The following is an 18552-nucleotide window of genomic DNA, read 5'->3' on the forward strand; positions in this document are numbered from 1 at the left end:
AACAAACATCTCTCTCTGGCCAAACTGGCAGATGGACATATTGATAATGTAATGGCTATTCACGTGGGAGAAATGAGCTGAGTGGAGTGTGTCAGATATCAGCGCTGGAAGAGGGGGACTGAGTGGAGTGTGATGGATATCAGTGCTGAAGGAAAGGGGCTGAAGGGAGAGTATCTGATATCAGTGCTGGGGCAATGATCTGAATGGAGAGTGCCGGATATCAGTGCTGGGGGATTGGACTGAGTGTGTGTCAAACATTAGTGCTGGGGGAATGCGCTGAGTGGAGAGTATCGGGTATCAGTGCTGGGTGAAAGAGGCTGAATGGAGAGTGGCAAGTATCAGTGCTGGGGGAATGCGCTGAGTGGAGTGCGTCGGATATCAGTGTGGGGAGAGGGACTGAGTGGAGAGTATCGGATATCAGTACTGGGGGAGCGGGACTGAATGGAGCGTGTCAGATACATTCCGTTGGGGGGAGGGAATCGAGATGAGGTGACAGAGCTATGAGGTTAGCTCCCAAGTAGAGAAGGATTGTAGACAGTATGAGAGGGAAGTTAGACAGGTGATCGAGAAGGGAAGCGCCCAGGCCGAGGGTCTGAGGTGTGTCTATTTTAACGCCAGGAGCATAGTGAATAAAGTGGATGAGCTTAGGACGTGGATTGCTGCTTGGGAATGTGATGTGGTGGCCATTATGGAGACTTGGATGTCTCAGGGGCAGGACTGGGTACTTCAGGTGCCGGGATTCAGATGTTTCAGGAAGGACAGGGAGGGAGGCAAAAAAGTGGTGAAGTGGCACTGTTGATCAGGGACAGTGTCACGGCAGTAGAGAAGGTGGATGCCGTAGAAGGACTGTCTACGGAGTTTCTGTGGGTGAAAGTTAGGAACAGCAAGCAGTTGAGGTGTTTTCTATAGGCTGCCCAATAGTGACAGGGAAGTTGAGGTGCAGATAGGGAAACAGATCCTAGAGAGATGTAGTAATAACAGAGTTGTCGTGATGGGAGACTTTAATTTCCCAAACATCGACTGGAATATCCCTAGGGTAAGGGGTCTGGATGGGGAGGAGTTTGTTGGGTGTGTTCAGGAGGGTTTCCTGACAGTACGTGGATAAGCCTACAAGAAGAGAGGCTGTACTTGACCTGGTGCTGGCTAATGAACCAGGACAGGTGTCGGATCTCTCAGTGGGAGAGCACCTCGGGGATGGCGATCATAATTCCATCTCCGTCACGTTAGCATTGGAAAGAGAGAGGATCAGGCAGGCTAGGAAGGTGTTTATCTGGAGTAAGGGGAAATATGAAGACATCAGGCAGATAATGGGACGAGTAAACTGGAAGGTAGTGTTCTTGGGGAAAAGTACTGAAGGAAGGTGGCAGATTTTCAAGGAATGTTTGTCTGGAGCTCTGCACAACGTTCCGATGAGACAGGGAGGTTTTGGTAGGTCACGGGAACTGCGGTGCACGAAGGTTGCGATCAACCTAGTCAGGAAGAAAAGAAAGGCATACAAAAGGTTCAGAGAGCTAGGAGATGTTAAGGTTCGAGAGGAGTATAAGGCTTGTAGAAAGGAGCTTAAAAAGAAAATTAGGAGAGCCAGAACGAGTCAAGAGAAGGCCTTGGCGGGTAAGATTAAGGAGAATCCCGAGGCCTTCTACAAATATGTGAAGAGTAAAAGGATGAGAAGTGAAGGGGTAGGACCTATAAAAGGTGAAGGGGGAAGTCTGTGTGGAACCGGAAGAAATGGCAGAGGTGCTTAATACTTTGCCTCAGTATTCACGGTGGAAAGTGATCTGGGAGGTTTGTGGCGGACTGAAAAGATTGAGTATGTGGACGTTAAGAAACAGGACGTGTTGGAACTTTTAAATTCTATCAAGATAGATAAGTCGCCGGGACGAGATGGGATGTACCCCAGGTTACTGTGGGAGGTGAGGGAAGTGATTGCAGAGCCCCTGGCGATGACCTTTGCGTCATCGATGGAGGCGGGAGGGGTTCCGGAGGATTGCGGACGTGGTTCCTATTTTCAAGAAAGGGAACAGGGATAGCCCGGGAAATTACCGACTGGTGAGTCTAACCTCAGTGGTTGGTAAATTGATGGAGATGATTCTGATGGACAGGATTTATGAGCATTTAGAGAAGTTTAGCATGATCAGAAATAGTCAGCATGGCTTTGTCAAGGGCAGGCTGTGCCTTACGAGCCTAGTTGAGTTCTTTGAAAATGTGACTGAACACATTGACAAAGGAAGAGCGGTGGATGTGGTCCCCCATGCAAGACTTCTTGAGAAGGTGAGAGGGCATGCGATCCAAGGGGCTGTTGCCTTGTGGGTCCAGAACTGGCTTGCCTGCAGAAGGCAGAGAGTGGTCGTGGATGGGTCTTTTTCTGCATGGAGGTCGGTCACCAGTGGAGTGCCCCAGGGATCTGTTCTAGGACCCTTGCTGTTTGTCATTTTCATAAATGACCTGGATGAGGAAGTGGAGGGATGGGTTAGTAAGTTTGCAGACGATACGAAGGTTGGTGGCATTGTGGATAGTCTGGAGGGATGTCAGAAGTTGCAGCATGACATAGATAGGATGCAAGACTGGGCGGAGAAGTGGCAGATGGACTTCAACACGGATAAATGTGTAGTGGTCCATTTTGGCAGGAACAATGGGATGAAGGAGTACAATATCAAGGGTAGGAGTCTTAGCAGTGTTGAGGAGCAGAAGGAGCTTGGGGTCCAGGTCCATAGAACTCTTAAATCGGCCTCGTAGGTGGAGGATGTGGTCAAGAAGGCGTATGGTGTACCGGCCTTCGTTAATCGAGGGATTGAGTTTAGGAGTCAGAAGATAATGCTGCAACTTTATAAGACCCTTGTCAGACCCCACTTGGAGTACTGTGTGCAGTTCTGCTCGCCTCACTACAGGAAGGATGTGGAAGCTATTGAGAGGGTACAGAGGAGATTTACAAGGATGTTGCCTGGATTGGGAGGCATGCCTTATGAAGATAGGTTGAGGGAGCTAGGTCTCTTCTCCCTGGAGAGAAGGAGGTTGAGAGGCGACCTGGTAGAGGTTTATAAAATGTTGAGAGGAATAGATAGGGTGGATTCTCAGAGGCTATTTGCCAGGGCTGAAATGGTTGCTACAAGAGGACACAGGTTTAAGGTGCTGGGAGCAAGTACAGGGGAGATGTCAGGGGTAAGTTTTTCACTCAGAGGGTGGTGAGTGAGTGGAATTGGCTGCCGTCGGTGGTGGTAGAGGCAAACTCGCTGAGGTCTTTTAAAAGACTTCTGGATGAGTACATGGAATTTAATGGGATTGGGAGTTACGGATAATTCTATGGCCTGGTAGGTATGGATATGATCGACACAACTTGCGGGCCAAAAGGCCTGTTTGTGCTGTAGTGTTCTATGTTCTATATCAGTGCCAGGGGAGCGGGACTGAGTGGAGTGTCAGATATCGGTGTTTTTGGGGGGGAGGAGGGAGGGAGGAAGGGAGAGACCAGTGGTATGCCTCAGGGATCAGTGCTGGGTCCACTGTTATTTGTCGTTTTATTAATGATTTGGATGAGAATATAGGAGGCATGGTTAGTAAGTTTGCAGATGACAGCAAGATTGGTGGCATAGTGGACAGTGAAGAAAGTTCTCTGATTGCAACAGGATCTTGGTCAATTGGGCCAGTGAGCTGATCAATGGCATAAGGAGTTTAATTTAGATAAATGCCAGGTGATGCATTTTGATAGACTGAACCAGGGCAGGACTTATTCAGTTAATGGTAGGGCGCTGGGGAGAGTAACTGAACAAAGAGTTGTAGGGGTACAAGTTCATAGCTCCTTGAAACTGGAGTCACAGGTGAAAGAGTGGTGAAGGCGGCATTCAGCGTGTTCGGTTTCATCTGTCAGAACACCGAATACAGGAGTTGAGGTGTCTTGTTGAAGTTGTATAAAACATTACTAAGGCCACATTTGGAATACTATGTACACTTCTGGTCACCCGATTATAGAAAGGATATTATTCAACTAGAAAGAGTGCAGAAAGATTTATTAGGATGCTACTGGGACTTGATGGTTTGAGTTATAAGGAGAAGCTGAATAGACTAGGACTTTTTTCTCTGGAGCATAGAAGGCTGAGGGGTGATCTTACAGAGGTCTATAAAATAATGGGGAGGCACAGATCAGCTAGACAGTCAATATCTTTTCCCAACATAGGGAAGTGTAAAACTAGAGGGCATAGGTTTAAGATGAGAGGGGTGAGATACAAAAGTGTCCAGAGGGGCAATTTTTTCACACAGAAGGTGTTGAGTGTCTGGAACAAGCTGCCAGAGGTAGTAGTAGAGGCGGGTACAATTTTATTTTTAAAAAGCGTTTAGACTGTTACATGGGTAAGATGGGTATAGAGGGATATGGGGGTTAAATGCGGGCAATTGAGATTAACTTAGTGTTTTTTAAAAAAAAGGCAGCATGGACAAGTTGAGCCGAAGGGCCTGTTTCCATGCTGTAAATCTCTATCATTCTATATCAATGCTAGGGAGAGGGACTGAATGGAGTGTCGGATGTCAGTTCTGGGGAGAGGGACTGAGTAGAAAGTGTCAGATATCAGTGCTGGGGCAATAGACTGAGTGGAAAGAGTCTGATATCAGTGCTGCGGGGAGAGGAATGATGTGGAGAGTCTCAGAGCTCGGAAATGGGTTGATTCAGAAACTCAACGCAAAAAAGTTATATTTGCAGATTGTTCTAACCCCTTGTGTAGTGACAGCAAAATGGAGGATTTGTGGAGTTGCAGTAGCAATTCAGAGAAAATTAGCAAGTGAGCTCGAGCTGTGTAAGCTAAAATAGATGGAAATAAAAACTGGATAAGTGGCAAGGGCAGAGGAAAGAGGAGAAGGAAAAATTTCAACAACAAATGTTGTTGAAGCAGCTCAGAAGAAACAAGAGGGATGTGAGAATGATCATGGACTGTACTCTAGTGATGTTCGATAAGCGCAGAACAGTGAAGAGTAATGATGTGCTATGCTGCCCAATCAGTACAGCTTCAGTGTAAAGCCTAGTGCTGACAGTGCATAAACGCTGGATATCATACTCAGTTCTGGTCATGAGGACACTGAAAAAACTGCACAGCAGGTGGTCAGCAAGGTCGATCCCTAATGTTGAGACTGAGTTATGAGTTAAAATCCACTTTGACAAAGGGTCCTATAGACTTGAAACATCAGCTCTTCTCTCTTTACAGAAGCTGCCAGACCTGCTGAGATTTTCCAGCATTTTCTCTTTTGGTTTCAGATTCCAGCATTTGCAGTAATTTGCTTTTATTTATTAGGAAATTACTGTCTGTTTAGGATAATATATTTAGTTCTGGGTGTCCCACTTTAGGAAGAGTGCCAAGGCCACAAAAATTCAGCCAAAAATGAAACCTTTGGGAACTTTGTTGAGAACTGATTTGTAATTGCTTTGCAAAGATTACATTACATTGTAAAAAGATTTCTGCTTTCACCCCCAGAGATATTTTCAGCAGGTTTTTTTTGTAGAAGAAAAATACATAAAAAGGTGCCACATCTTAATGAAAAATATTCTGCTAGGCAAAATGAGTATTTTAGCACATGGCAGAAGGTGTTGGTGACTTAATGCTTTAACCAATCAGAAGGCTTAATACAAGAAACGCTCTCAGCCAAACAGGGTCAACTGCTCAAAAGGAAGACACTTCTTGAAAAGCAAAACTGCACTGCCATAGCCTACAGGGCTATGGAGCAAACTGGAAAATGAAATTAAAATGGACAGTTCTGTCTTGGCTGCCAGGGACACAATGGGCTGAATGGTCTCTAGTGACAAAAATTTTTTGCTTCCATGTTTAATGAAACTAAAACACTAGAACAGATGGATGATCAATTGTCTTAATACTTTGTAGCTAAACTTGGAATGCCAGTTCCCCAGAAACCGTATCCTACAGTAGCAATAAATTTTCAATGTTACACAACATACACAAGAGTGTTGGGAATGGTGACAGAATAAAGACAGTTAAGGCTGCATTAGTAACTAACCACATAAACTGGGATTAAAAAGCACTTCAAAATTCAGCTATCTACCTTAAACTCAATCTGGAAAACCAGGATATCACAAACTGGCTTCATGTGACCCTGAGTTAGAAACCATAGAAAATTTACAACTCAGAAACAGGCTTCTTGGCCCTTCTTGTCTGTGCCGAACCATTTTTTGCCTAGTCCCACTGACCTGCACTTGGACCATATCCCTCCACACCCCTCTCATCCACGTACCTGTCCAAGTTTTTCTTAAATGTTAAAAGTAACCCCGCATTTACCACTTTATCCGGCAGTTCATTCCACACTCCCACCACTCTCTGCGTGAAGCCCCCCCTAATATTCCCTTTAAACTTTTCTCCTTTCACCCTTAACCCATGCCCTCTGGTTTTTTTCTCCACTAGCCTCGGTGGAAAAAGCCTGCTTGCATTCACTTTATCTATACCCATCAAAATCTTAATACACCTCTATCAAATCTCCCTCATTCTTCTACACTCCAGGGAATAAAGTGCTAACCTATTCAATCTCTCTCTGTAACTCAGCCTCTCAAGTCCCGGCAACATCCTCGTGAACCTTCTCTGCACTCTTTCAACCTTATTTACATTCTTCCTGTAACTAGGTGACCAAAACTGTACACAACACTCTAAATTCGGCCTCACCAATGCCTTATATAACCTTACCATGACACTCCAACTTTTATACTCGATACTCCAATTTATAAAGGCCAATGTACCAAAAGCACTCTTTACGACCCTACCCACCTGTGACACTACTTTTAGGGAATTCTGTACCTGTATTCCCAGATCCCTCTGTTCAACTGCACTCTTCAGAGTCCTACCATTTACCCTGTACATTCTCCTTTGACTTGTCCTTCCGAAGTGCAATACCTCACACTTGTCTGCATTAAATTCCATTTGCCATTTTTCAGCCCATTTTTCTAGTTGGTCCAAATCCCTCTGCAAGCTTTGAAAACCTTCCTCACTGTCCACTACACCTCCAATCTTTGTATCATCAGCAAATTTGCTGATCCAATTTACCATCTAGATGACAAACAACAATGGATCCAACACCGATCCCTGCGGCACGCCACTAGTCACAGGCCTCCACTCAGAGAAGCAATCCTCCACAACCACTCTCTGGCTTCTTCCATTAAGCCAGTGTCTAATCCAATTTACTACCTCCCCATGTGTACCTAGCGACTGAACCTTCCTAACTAACGTCCCATGAGGGACCTTATCAAAGGCCTTGCTAAAATTCAGTTCAGGTTAACTGTACGTACCTCTATATCCTGGATAATCTTTGGGTATAATCCTCTATAAAATGAATTTGGCGGACCATCAGCAGGCCTATTTTTAAACAGGTACTGTTCCCTAGGAAGGAAGGACATAGATGCGTAAATAGCAGTAAAAACACATTAAAGGTCAGTGTTAACATCGACATTTGTGTGTTAAAGATCGTTTGCCCAGCTAATAGTGAAAGGAGGAATTAGAATTTGATAGTTATACTGATCACACTGCAGTGTAGCTCACAAGTTTTTGAAAGGCACAAGGGTCTTTGTGCCTTCCCCACACGTCCTATTCTCAGCTTTACCAGATCCCAAATCCTCAGAAATTACATGCAAATATCACCAGAGAACTAGCAATACCTTCAATATTTTAAATTGCTTGGCAGCACTAGTGATATAATTTGGTGTCACCTCACTGCATCACAGCTCTTGGTTACTTTATCTGGTCAATACATTTTCCCTTGGTATGTGGAAGTAAAATAACAGCTGAAGGAGTTAGGCAAAATCCTCACACATGCAGGGAAAATCTACGGGAAATATTTTCATTAATGATTATAGCATTTTAAATTTTGTTGTGATTGGGCCATGCTTACAATTTTATCAATGACATTGCATAAAAACATAAAAGGCAGACAGCAGATGAAGCATTTATTAAAAATACAAAATCGCTTATTCAAACTTTTCACCTCTGCAAAACTCAGAATCGCCGTGGTATAGAAGGCTGCCATTCAGTCCATCGAGCCTGTACTGAGAACAATCCCCCCCTATTCCCGTAACCCCATATATTTACCCTGTTAATCTCCCAGAAACTAGAGTTAATTTAGCATGGCCAAACAACCTAGCCCGCACATTTTTGGATTGTGGGAGGAAACTCTCACAGACACAAGGAGAACATGCAGGTGACAGACGGTGACCTGAGCCAGGAATCGAACCCGGCTCTCTGGCGCTGAGGCAGCAATGCTAACCACTGTGCCACCATGCCATCCCCATCTTTGTCACTATGCCACTCCATGACATTATTAATGGGGAGGTAGGCATAAACATTGTAACATTAGTTTTTGTTTTGTATGTTTTGTTTCCCTCCCAATCACCAACCATCTCAGCTATACTTACCCACAATGTTTTTACATTTCTGCTGCATTCCTATACAGGAAAAACAGGTTATTTATTCTTTTGGGAAGGACAAGTGCCCTTTTAAACAAACTAAGAAGTCTCACAACACCAGTTTAAAGTCCAACAGGTTTATTTGGTAGCACGAGCTTTCGGAGCATTGTCCCTTCATCAGGTGAGCGATGTTTGGCAAAATAGGGCAGCACAACGAAAGCTCATGCTACCAAATAAGCCTGTTGGACTTTAACCTAGTATTGAGAGACTTCTTATTGTACCTATCCCACTCCAACCCTGGCATCTCCACATCCACCTTTTAAACACGGCTGTCTTCACAATGGGAACAAGGCAACTTCTGAGCAAACAAGGTACAAACCAATTCACTGGTTCAAATCCACAAACATGACCTAGTTTCCAAAAGTATCTGTTAGATTAGTTATTCTCAGCTGGGATGTTGATAGCGACTGATTTCAGCACCCATGGGTTAACTTGAGGCTGAAGAGGGTAGGGGAGAGCTCTGGAGGAGACTGAAGAGTCACTGGTGCCCCAGTTTCAAACCTGGCTCTCAAAGATAGGACACAATATATAGATACCCTTACACCACCCATTTTCACCTGACATGCTTCAAAGCAGAAGGGTTCAGATGCAATGTAGCCTTTTTACAGTTAAAAAATCCAAACTTTCACAGAGAAATAACCATTAAAAAACAGGACAATGAGCCAAAGAATGAGATAATAGGAGCGGGTAATCAAATGTCTACGTTACCAATACTATTATCTTGAATACCTCAATTTGATCTCCCTTCATTCTTCTAAATTCCAGAGTGCAGAGGCCTTAACTGATCAATCTCTCTTCATACGACAAACCCCTCATCTCTGGAACCAGTTTAGTGAACCTCTTCTGAAGTCAAAGTCATAAACTTAAAGAAGAATCTTCAGGGAGGAGGAGATAGAGATTTAGGGAAGGAATTCCAGAATTTACAGAAGTCACTGTGCCCTGAGATTCTCTAAATTCATATCCAGAAGTCTCTTTTTTCAGAAAAAGTAGGTATTCCTTATGGAAACTGAGATTGCTCTATTTCAATTGATTCATCATGTGATCTATGTAACTCACCATCCCCTCCTCTCTGCAAGCCCCCTCCACAGCGGGTCTGTGCGTACCATCCGCTCAATCAGCTTTTTCCACAGCATGCCCTCGCCAATCACCCGCTGCCATTCTTTACACACCACCTCAGCAGCACATAGTGACTTGGCATCCAGGTACGACAGAATGTTCTCCGCTATATGGTCCAATCCTTGGGCTGTGAACACAAGAATATTTGAGAAAAGCACATCCATTAATAGGGCTTTCCACTACTTAACACTTCTAGTCACAGGGCAGTACCTGGCAACCCATTATGTAACACAAGCGGTGAATTCTTTTCAATCAATCGCCATACTGTCACCACGCCCACCCTAATGGTTTTGTGGGTAAACATGGCAGGGGGCATAACCCCCAACCTCTCACTGAGAAGTGTCCAGCGTCAATTCTTGAACTGCACTAGTTTTGCTGATCTCAATTCAGCAATAATAATCATTCATCTCAGCATTCCTCGTGGGAGGGTAAAAGGACAGCCAGACAGATGGACAAGCTTGTTACCCAGTGGGTCCCACTGGAACATCTAGGTCTTAGGATCAGGCTCATCTGCGATTTCATTCTCTTCCCACCATCGCCTACTGCTTCTCCCTGTCCAGGTCAGAAAGCAGTCATTTGAGCAAGAGTTTTTGCCAAACGACCCCCAAGAAAGGGGAGAGATCTTGTTTCAAGCTTCAACCAAATATACTGAACATATTTCAACAGCAAGGAACAACCTCATGTTAGGGAGGCAGGTATCATTTTCAATTTGAATGAAGACTTGTACAAAAGACTTTGCATCCAGCCACTAAAGCTTCAGCACACCATGAAATAAAGTAAGTTGTGATCCACAACATAAGCTCCGAACCAAACCAACTCCAATTATTTTGCCACTAAGTAGTTGACAGGCCATTTAATCTCTTCTTACTCAAGTTCTTCTACACATTCCCCTTTTCATTTTTTACCCCACAACCCTATTGAAGTATTTTGCAATCCTTCATTTTCCAAATCTAAAACATCAATCTCTCTTTCTGCCTTTTCCAGCTGTTACTGGATTTGCTGTTTTCATTTCATAGGTTCGTAAGATATAGGAGCAGAATTAAGCCATTCGGCCCATCGAGTCTGCTCTGCCATTTGATCATGGCTGATATGCTCATCTCCATTTTCCTGCCTTCTCTCCATAACCTTTCAACCCATTACCAATTAAAAATCTGTCTAACTCCTCCTCAAATTTACTCTGTCCTAGCATCCACCTTAGGATAATGAATTCCACAGATTCACAACCCTTTGGGAGAAGTAGTTTCTGCTCAACTCTGTTTTAAATTTGCTACCCCTTATCCTAATGCTATGCCCTCAAGTCTGAGAATGCCCCACCAAAGGGAGCATTTGCTCCATGTCTACGTTATCAATACCATTTATTACCTTGAATACCTCAATTTGATCTCCCTTCATTCTTCTAAATTCCAGAGAGCAGAGGCCTTAACTGATCAATCTCTCTTCATATGACAAACCCCTCATCTCTGGAACCAGTTTAGTGAACCTCTTCTGAAGTGCCTCTAAGCCACTACATCTTTCCTCAAATACTGGGACTAAAACCGTGTACAGGTGCAGCCTTACCAATGTCTTGCATAGCTGCAACAATACTTTCTTACCTTTAAATTCTAGTCCTTTGCTATAAATGCCAACAGTTCATTCGCTTTCTTTGTTACCTGCTGTATCAGCATGCTAGTTTTCTGTGACTCATCAACGAGGATACCCAGATCCCTCTGCACCAGAGCACCCCTAAGTCTCTCCCCATTTAGATTATAAGTCGCCTTCCCATTTTTGTGACCAAAATGCATGACCTCACACTTATCCACATTAAACTCCAGCTGCCACAATTTGGACCACTCTCCTAACCTATCTACATCCAACTGTAAGTTTATTTCCACATTGTAACTTACTGTCCTACCTATTTTTGTGTCATCTGCAAAGTTGGCTAAAGAACCTTCTATCCCTGTATCCAAGTCATTAAAATAGATTGTAAATAGCTGGGGCGTCAAGGACCAAACCCTGTGGCACCCCACTAGTTACTTCTTGCCATCCAGAAAAAAATCCATTTACCCTGACTGTCTTCTGTCCATCAGCCAGTCACCTATCCAAGCTGATAAATTATCCTAATTCCATGTGATTTAACCTTGTGAATTAACCTTTTGCACAGCACCTTATCAAATGCCTTCCAGAAATCCAGATATACTACAGGATCCCCTTCATCCACTTTGCATGTTACATCCTTAAAAAAATTCGAGCAAGTTAGCCAAACATAATTTGCCTTTCATAAAACCATGCTAACTGATAGATAGTGCTTTGACTTTCCAAACATCCTAGTATTGCTTCCTTGATAACTGATTCTAATATTTTCCCAACAACAGATGTTAAACCAACTTCCCACATTTTGTCTCCCTCCTTTTTTGAATAGGACATGACATTAGCATTTTGCCAATCCACTGGAACCTCTCCTATATCTAGGGAATTTTGGAATATTATAACCAAAGGATCCACTATCTCCGCCACCGCTTCTTTTGATATCCTAGGATGTAAGCCGTCAGGTCCATGGGACTTATCTGCCCTCAATCCCAACAGTTTGCAGAGTAACTATTCATTCTTATTTGCATCAGATGCCCCTTTAAATTGAGAACAAATTCAAATGCATATTTCCCTTGTGTACAACATTAACTGGTTTGACTGAAACCTGGCAGAGACCATACAAGATACACAGTTTAGAGGCAATAATGGGTGAACCGCCCCACCCACCCACTTAAAAAGAAAACTTAGCTGCTCTGTACTCCTGGTGATTTTGTGATGCTGATTCAGCACGTTGCATGAGCATTCTATGAAAGAATGCAGCGTTACGTATGGCACAGACATGCAAGGTGAACTGGTACAGCCATCACGTTCAGACAGAGCTGCCTACAAACATCAACAACTCACCCCACCCAAACTGGACAATATTTTAGACACATCCACTCCAAACGAGGAGAAGTACTATGTTTAGAGCTTTGTTACTGACCTAACCCTATTTCCTAACACCATCCTTACAGCCTTGTGAAACAAGTCACAAAATTTCAATGCTGCATTAAAAACACTATAGTAGTCCTCCCCCTCTGATTTGAGGGTGACTGGACCTGCAAGCAGGCAGGTGCAGACTTCTCATACAACAGAACCATACTTAGTGCTCCAAATGTCACTGAGGCATGAGGTATGTTTTGACAGGATGCACACCCTTACAAAATTAATTGCCCAAGGCACGGAGGGATCTGGGAGGCAGGTTCACAAATCACAAAGTATCCAAGGCTAATAAGGCCATTTAAAAAAAAAATCAAACCAAACACCAAGGTGCATTTCTAGAGGAACAGAATTGAAAAGCAAAGCTGTTACGTTAGATACCATGGCTCAATCACTTTAATGCTACTCATTATGAAAAGGACATAATGGAAAAGCTGCAAAAACAAAAAAGAGCTGAGAGGATATACCTATCAGGAAAGATTTAATAGGCTTGAAATCTTGAAAAGAGATGACTGAGGAGTGACATGATTACAAGGCTTTTAAGATTATGAAAAAATTTGGTAGGGCAGATGTTAAGATGTTTCCACTTGTGCGGGAAACCAGAACTAGAGGCATAAAATATCTGGAATTAAGAATCTACTGATGACCATGAAACCATTGTCGATAGTCAGAAAAACCCAGTGGTTCAATAATGTCCATTAGGGAAGGAAATCTGAGTCCTTACCTAGTCTGGCCTAGATGTGTCTCCAGGGCCACAACGATGTGGTTGACTTTCAACTGCCTTCCAAAGGCAACCAGGGATGGGCAATAAATACTGATGTGGATATGCCGGCGTTGGACTGGGGTAAACACAGTAAAAAGTCTGACAACACCAGGTTTAAGTCCAACCGATTTATTTGATAGTAAACTCACAAGCTTTTGGGGTTTGTCCCTTCGTCAGGTGAATGGAGTGTTCGGGCCTCAGAACTCTCCATTCACCTGACGAAGGGACAAACCCTGAAAGCTTGTGAGTTTACTATCAAATAAATTGGTTGGACTTAAACCTGGTGTTGTCAGACTTTTTACAATAAATACTGGCCAAACTGATGCCTATCTTGCACTGATTAATTAAAAAATAAATGTGAGACAGTCACTGAGAAATATCTTTAGTGACCGAGAGGGTGGGGCGGGGAAGGGAGAAGTTAGGGAATTAATGAAACTTGCTATCACAAGGAGTATTTGAAACAATGAGCATAAAAGGTATAGCCAAGGGGTTATGACACGTTCATGAGCACAAACATCAGCATAAGCCTGTTTCTAACGCTAGGCAATAGAATCGTCACCCAGTAATAAACTTCAGCAACAGCACTTTATCGTTTGCAATACAACAGGTCCAATGATGTGCTGATGGAACAAGTTGAAAATTTTAAGTTTAATACAGTCCCACAGGGTTAACAGTACCAGAATGTCCCTGAATGTCCAGATGCACTAAGAATGCCTGAGGTGTCAGCCATGGTTCATTGGGAGCACTCTTGCCATGGGTTCAGAAGGTCATGAGTACAAACCCACCCCAGAAATTTAAGAATGTAATCAAGATAGACATTCTGTTCAGTACTCAGGGGGTGCTGGAAGTGCTGTCTTGTGGGTGAGTTTTAAACTAAGACCATGTCTGCCCTCAGATATTCATAAAACATTCCATAGCGCTTGACGGATGAGAATTGTCCTGCTATCCTGGACAAGGACCATAATATTACTGAATGAAGAAAAACAGATGATCGCGTCATTATCTCATGCTGTTTATGGGACTATGATGTGATATTATGCGATATGATGCCATATTTTCTCTCAAGAACAGAGTCTACATTTCAAAAGTAATTTTTTGGCTGTGAAGCACTTTGGAAAGGCTGTGAACGCTGCAATATAAACGTGAGTCCTTTCTCTTCTGTTGTTACGTCAGCACCAGCAAATTGCCAGCGTTATTAGTGTGCCTTGTATTTCCTTTAAAGCTGCGCAAGATCTCAGTCAAGATTGTCAGCATACAGCAAGAGTTCAACAGTCTACAAGGGCTAAACATTTTACACTCTTTTTGATCTAATTAACTTCAATTGCAATGTTGTCACCATCTATTGGCAGTAATGCATTCTAAGAAAATTTTCACTGAATGAAAACACTTCAATTGTTTAAAGTACACTTATTTCAACCGAAATTATTCCTGTGCACCCAGCACCTGCGCCAGGGGCATCAAGCGCCCAGCACTGGAATGGTTCAGTAGGACCTCTGCTGACTGAACTGGCTGAGTTCAAAGGCCTTGGCTGTCAGCTAGAGTTTGCAATTTGAATCCTAACTATCGCTGGTGCAAGAGCCAATGTGATTAACTGCTTTTGATATCAGGACAACATTTGATCAAATGTGGCACCAAACAGCAAGTAAAATTGAAACGAATATGGAGTGGGGAGAACTCTCCATTGCTGGAGCCATGCCGATCACAAAGGAAAACGCGTACGTTTGTTGGAGGTCACTTATCTCAGTCCCAGGACTGAGAGCACAGCAAGAGTTCCTTAGAAATGTAGCATAGGCCCAACCGTCGCCAGTTGCTTCAGTGACCTTCCCTCTGTCATCAGATTAGAAGAGGAAACATTTGCTCTTAATTAGTAACATCCAATTTACTTCTATATTCAATAGTTGTGGGGGATTCAGTTTGTAAGTGTGTTTCTTTGACCACAAATGAGACTTCAGGATGGTATTTTGCCTCCCTGGCACTAGAGTCAAGGCTGTCTCAGAGCAATTACTGGACATTCTGAAGGGGGAGGGTGAACAGCCTGTTGTCTTGGTATACATTGGTACAAACAATATAGGTTAAAAAAGGATGCAGTCCTAAAAGCAAAACATAAGGAGTTACGAAAGCAAGTTGAAAAGTAGGACCTCAAAGTGACATCAGGATTACTACCTGCGCCACATGCTAGTCAGAGCAGAAGCAGCAGGATACATCAGATGAATGCGTGCTTAAGAGGTGGCGCAAGGGGGAGGGTTTCAGATTTCTGGGGCATAGGGACCAGTACAAATGGGCTGCACCTGGGCACGACTATGACTGATGTCCTAGGAGTAGTATTTGCTCAAGTGGTTGGGAAGGATTAAACTAAAATGCAGGTGTTGGGAACCTAAGCAAGAAGTCAGAGGAGAGGCAAGCAAGGATAACAGCAAAAGGCAGAAAGGGGAATAAGTAAAGTGATAGGCAAATGAATCAAGGGCCAGAAGTAAACAGGACCAAAGTGAAAAATAATGGGAACGGATGTCGTTGAAAAGACAAGTCCTAATGCTTTATGCATTAATATGCAGAGCTTTTGCAATCAAGTGGATGAAATATTCGCACAAATAGATGTAAACTGTTACGACATAGTCAGGATTATGAAGACATGGCTGCATGGTGACCAAGGATGGGAACTGAACATCCAAGGGTATCCAATATTTAGGTTGGACAGTATAGAAAACATGGTGAGGTTGCATTGCTGGTTAAAGAGGATAATACAGCAATTGTAAGGAAGGATATTAGCTCCAACATCGTGGAATTTGTACGGGTTGAGCTGAGAAACACCAAGGGGCAAAAAAATGCTGGTGGAGGTTGTATACAGCCCTCAAAACTGTGGTGGTGATATTGGGGATGGCATTAAACTAGAAAATAAAGATGCATGCAATAAAGGAACATCTATCATTATGGGTGATTTTAATCTGCATAGATTGGGCAAATCAAAATAGTTAATATAAGAACATAAGAAATAGTAGCAGGAGTAGGCCATCCAGCCCTTCGAGCCTGCCCCGCCATTCAATAAGATCATGGCTGATCTGTCATGGCTCAGTTCCACATTCCTGCCCTCTCCCCATAACCCTTAATCCCCTCCCTTATCAAAAACCCATCAACCCGCGTCTTAAAAATATTTAAGAGGCAGCCTCCACCACCTCAACGCGCACAGAATTCCAGAGATTCACCACCCTTTGAGTGAAGAAGTTCCTCCTCAACTCCGTTCTAAACCGCCTCCCCTTTATCTTGAGGCTGTGCCCCCTAGTCCTACTGTCCTTTCTGAGCGGGAAGAGTCTCTCCACCTCTATCCTATCCATCCCATTCATCATCTTATATGTCTCAATGAGATCTCCCCTCATTCTTCTAAACTCTAACGAGTACAAGCCTAGTTTATTCAGCCTCTCCTCATAGCTCAACCCCCTCAACTCCGGTATCAGCCTAGTAAACCTCCTCTGCACTCCCTCCAAGGCCAAAATATCCTTGCGTAAGTACGGCGACCAAAACTGCACACAGTACTCCAGCTGCGGCCTCACCAGTACCCTATACAGCCGCAGCAAGACCTCCCTACTTTTATATTCAATCCCCCTCGCTATGAAGGCCAGCATCCCATTAGCCTTCCTGACCATCTGCTGCACCTGCAGGCTGGGTTTTTGCGACTCATGCACAAGGACCCCAAGGTCCCTCTGCACCGTCGCCTGCCGCAGTTTTTCGCCACGTAAGAAATAGTCCTTCCTACCATTATTCCTACCAAAGTGGACCACCTCGCACTTGCCAACATTAAATTCCATTTGCCAGTTCCTGGCCCATTCGCCCAGCCTATCTAGATCCTTCTGCAGACTCTCCACACCCTCCGCACAATTTGCCGTTCCCCCAATCTTGGTGTCATCAGCAAATTTCGACACCATACACTCGGTTCCCTCCTCCAGATCATCTATATAAATGGTAAATAGCTGAGGCCCCAGCACCGACCCCTGGGGCACTCCACTAGTCACCAACCGCCAATCCGAATAGCACCCATTAACCCCCACTCTCTGCCTCCTATTGGACAACCAATCCTCTATCCATGCTAACACCCTACCCCCAACTCCATGCCCCCTTACCTTCTGCAATAACCTCTTGTGAGGTACCTTGTCAAACGCCTTCTATCATAGAGGAATTATCCTGGAGTGTATATGGGATGGTTTTCTGGGTCAATATGTTGAGGAACCTACAAGAGAACAAGCCACCCAAGACTGGGCATTGCGTAATGAGAAAGGAATAATTGGTAATCTAGATACGTGAGGCTCTTGGGGATGAGTGACCATAACATAATAGAATTTTTCATCAAGATAGAGAACAATGTAGTTGATCCTGAGACTACTGCCCTGAATCTTAACAACGGTATGAGGCATCAGTTGGCTATGATGGGTTGGGGAATGTTACTTAAAAGGATGGCGGTGCATAAACAATGGCAAACATTCAGTGAGCGCAGGATGAACTGCAACAACTGTTCATTCTTTTCTCGTGTGGAAATAAAACCATGGTTTACAAGAGCAACTATGACAGTATTAGATCCAAGGAAGGTCTAACACAGACAGGAAATATACAGTAAATGGCAGAACCCTCAAGAATACTGACAGGCAAAGGGATCTGGGTGTACAGGTACACAGTTCACTGAAAGTGACAGTGCAGGTGGAGAATGTAGTCAAGGCGGCATACGACATGCTTGCCTTCATCAGCTGGGGCATTAAGTTTAAAAAATTGGCTTTATAGAACTTTTGTGAGGCTGCACTTGGAATATAGTGTTCAATTCTGGTTGCCATACTACCAGGATGATGTGGAGGCTTTGGGGAAGGTACAGAAATGATTTACCAGGATGTTGCCTAATATGGAGGTCATTAGCTATGAGGAGAGATTGGAGAAACTTGGGTTTGTTCTCACTGGAGCAACAGAGGTTGAGGGGAGATCTGATAGAAGTCTATTTTATGACTTATTTTATGACAAAATTGTGAGAGGCATGGACAGAGTGGATAGTTAGAAGCTTTTTCCCAGGGTGGAAGAGTCAATTACTGGGGGCGCATAGGTTTAAGGCGCGAGGGGCAAGGATTAAAGGAGATGTACGAGGCAGTTTTTTTTTTTTACACAGAGTAGTGGGTGCCTGGAACTTGTTGCCGGGGGAGATAGTGGAAGGGGATATGGTAGTGACTTTTAAGGGGCATCTTGACAAGTACATGAATAGGATGGGAAGAGGGATATGGTC

At 43.8% G+C, this 18552-nt stretch overlaps 1 protein-coding gene across 2 annotated transcripts in view; it reads right to left on the reverse strand.

The window, feature by feature from the left end:
* Window positions 1-18552, reverse strand: part of LOC145351961 (F-box/WD repeat-containing protein 11) — a 193331-nt gene that overhangs the window by 62178 nt on the left and 112601 nt on the right. For both annotated transcript variants that reach the window (XM_080201796.1, XM_080201795.1), the window contains 2 exons: window positions 9494-9680; window positions 7268-7358 (listed from right to left, as the gene is read on the reverse strand). In XM_080201796.1, the coding sequence (XP_080057922.1) occupies window positions 7268-7358; window positions 9494-9680 (278 nt within the window). The remainder of the gene's footprint in view (window positions 1-7267; window positions 7359-9493; window positions 9681-18552) is intronic.

This window comes from Carcharhinus amblyrhynchos, chromosome 13, assembly GCF_965287045.1.
Source record: "Carcharhinus amblyrhynchos chromosome 13, sCarAmb.v2.hapA, whole genome shotgun sequence".
NCBI classification, from domain to species: domain Eukaryota; kingdom Metazoa; phylum Chordata; class Chondrichthyes; order Carcharhiniformes; family Carcharhinidae; genus Carcharhinus; species Carcharhinus amblyrhynchos.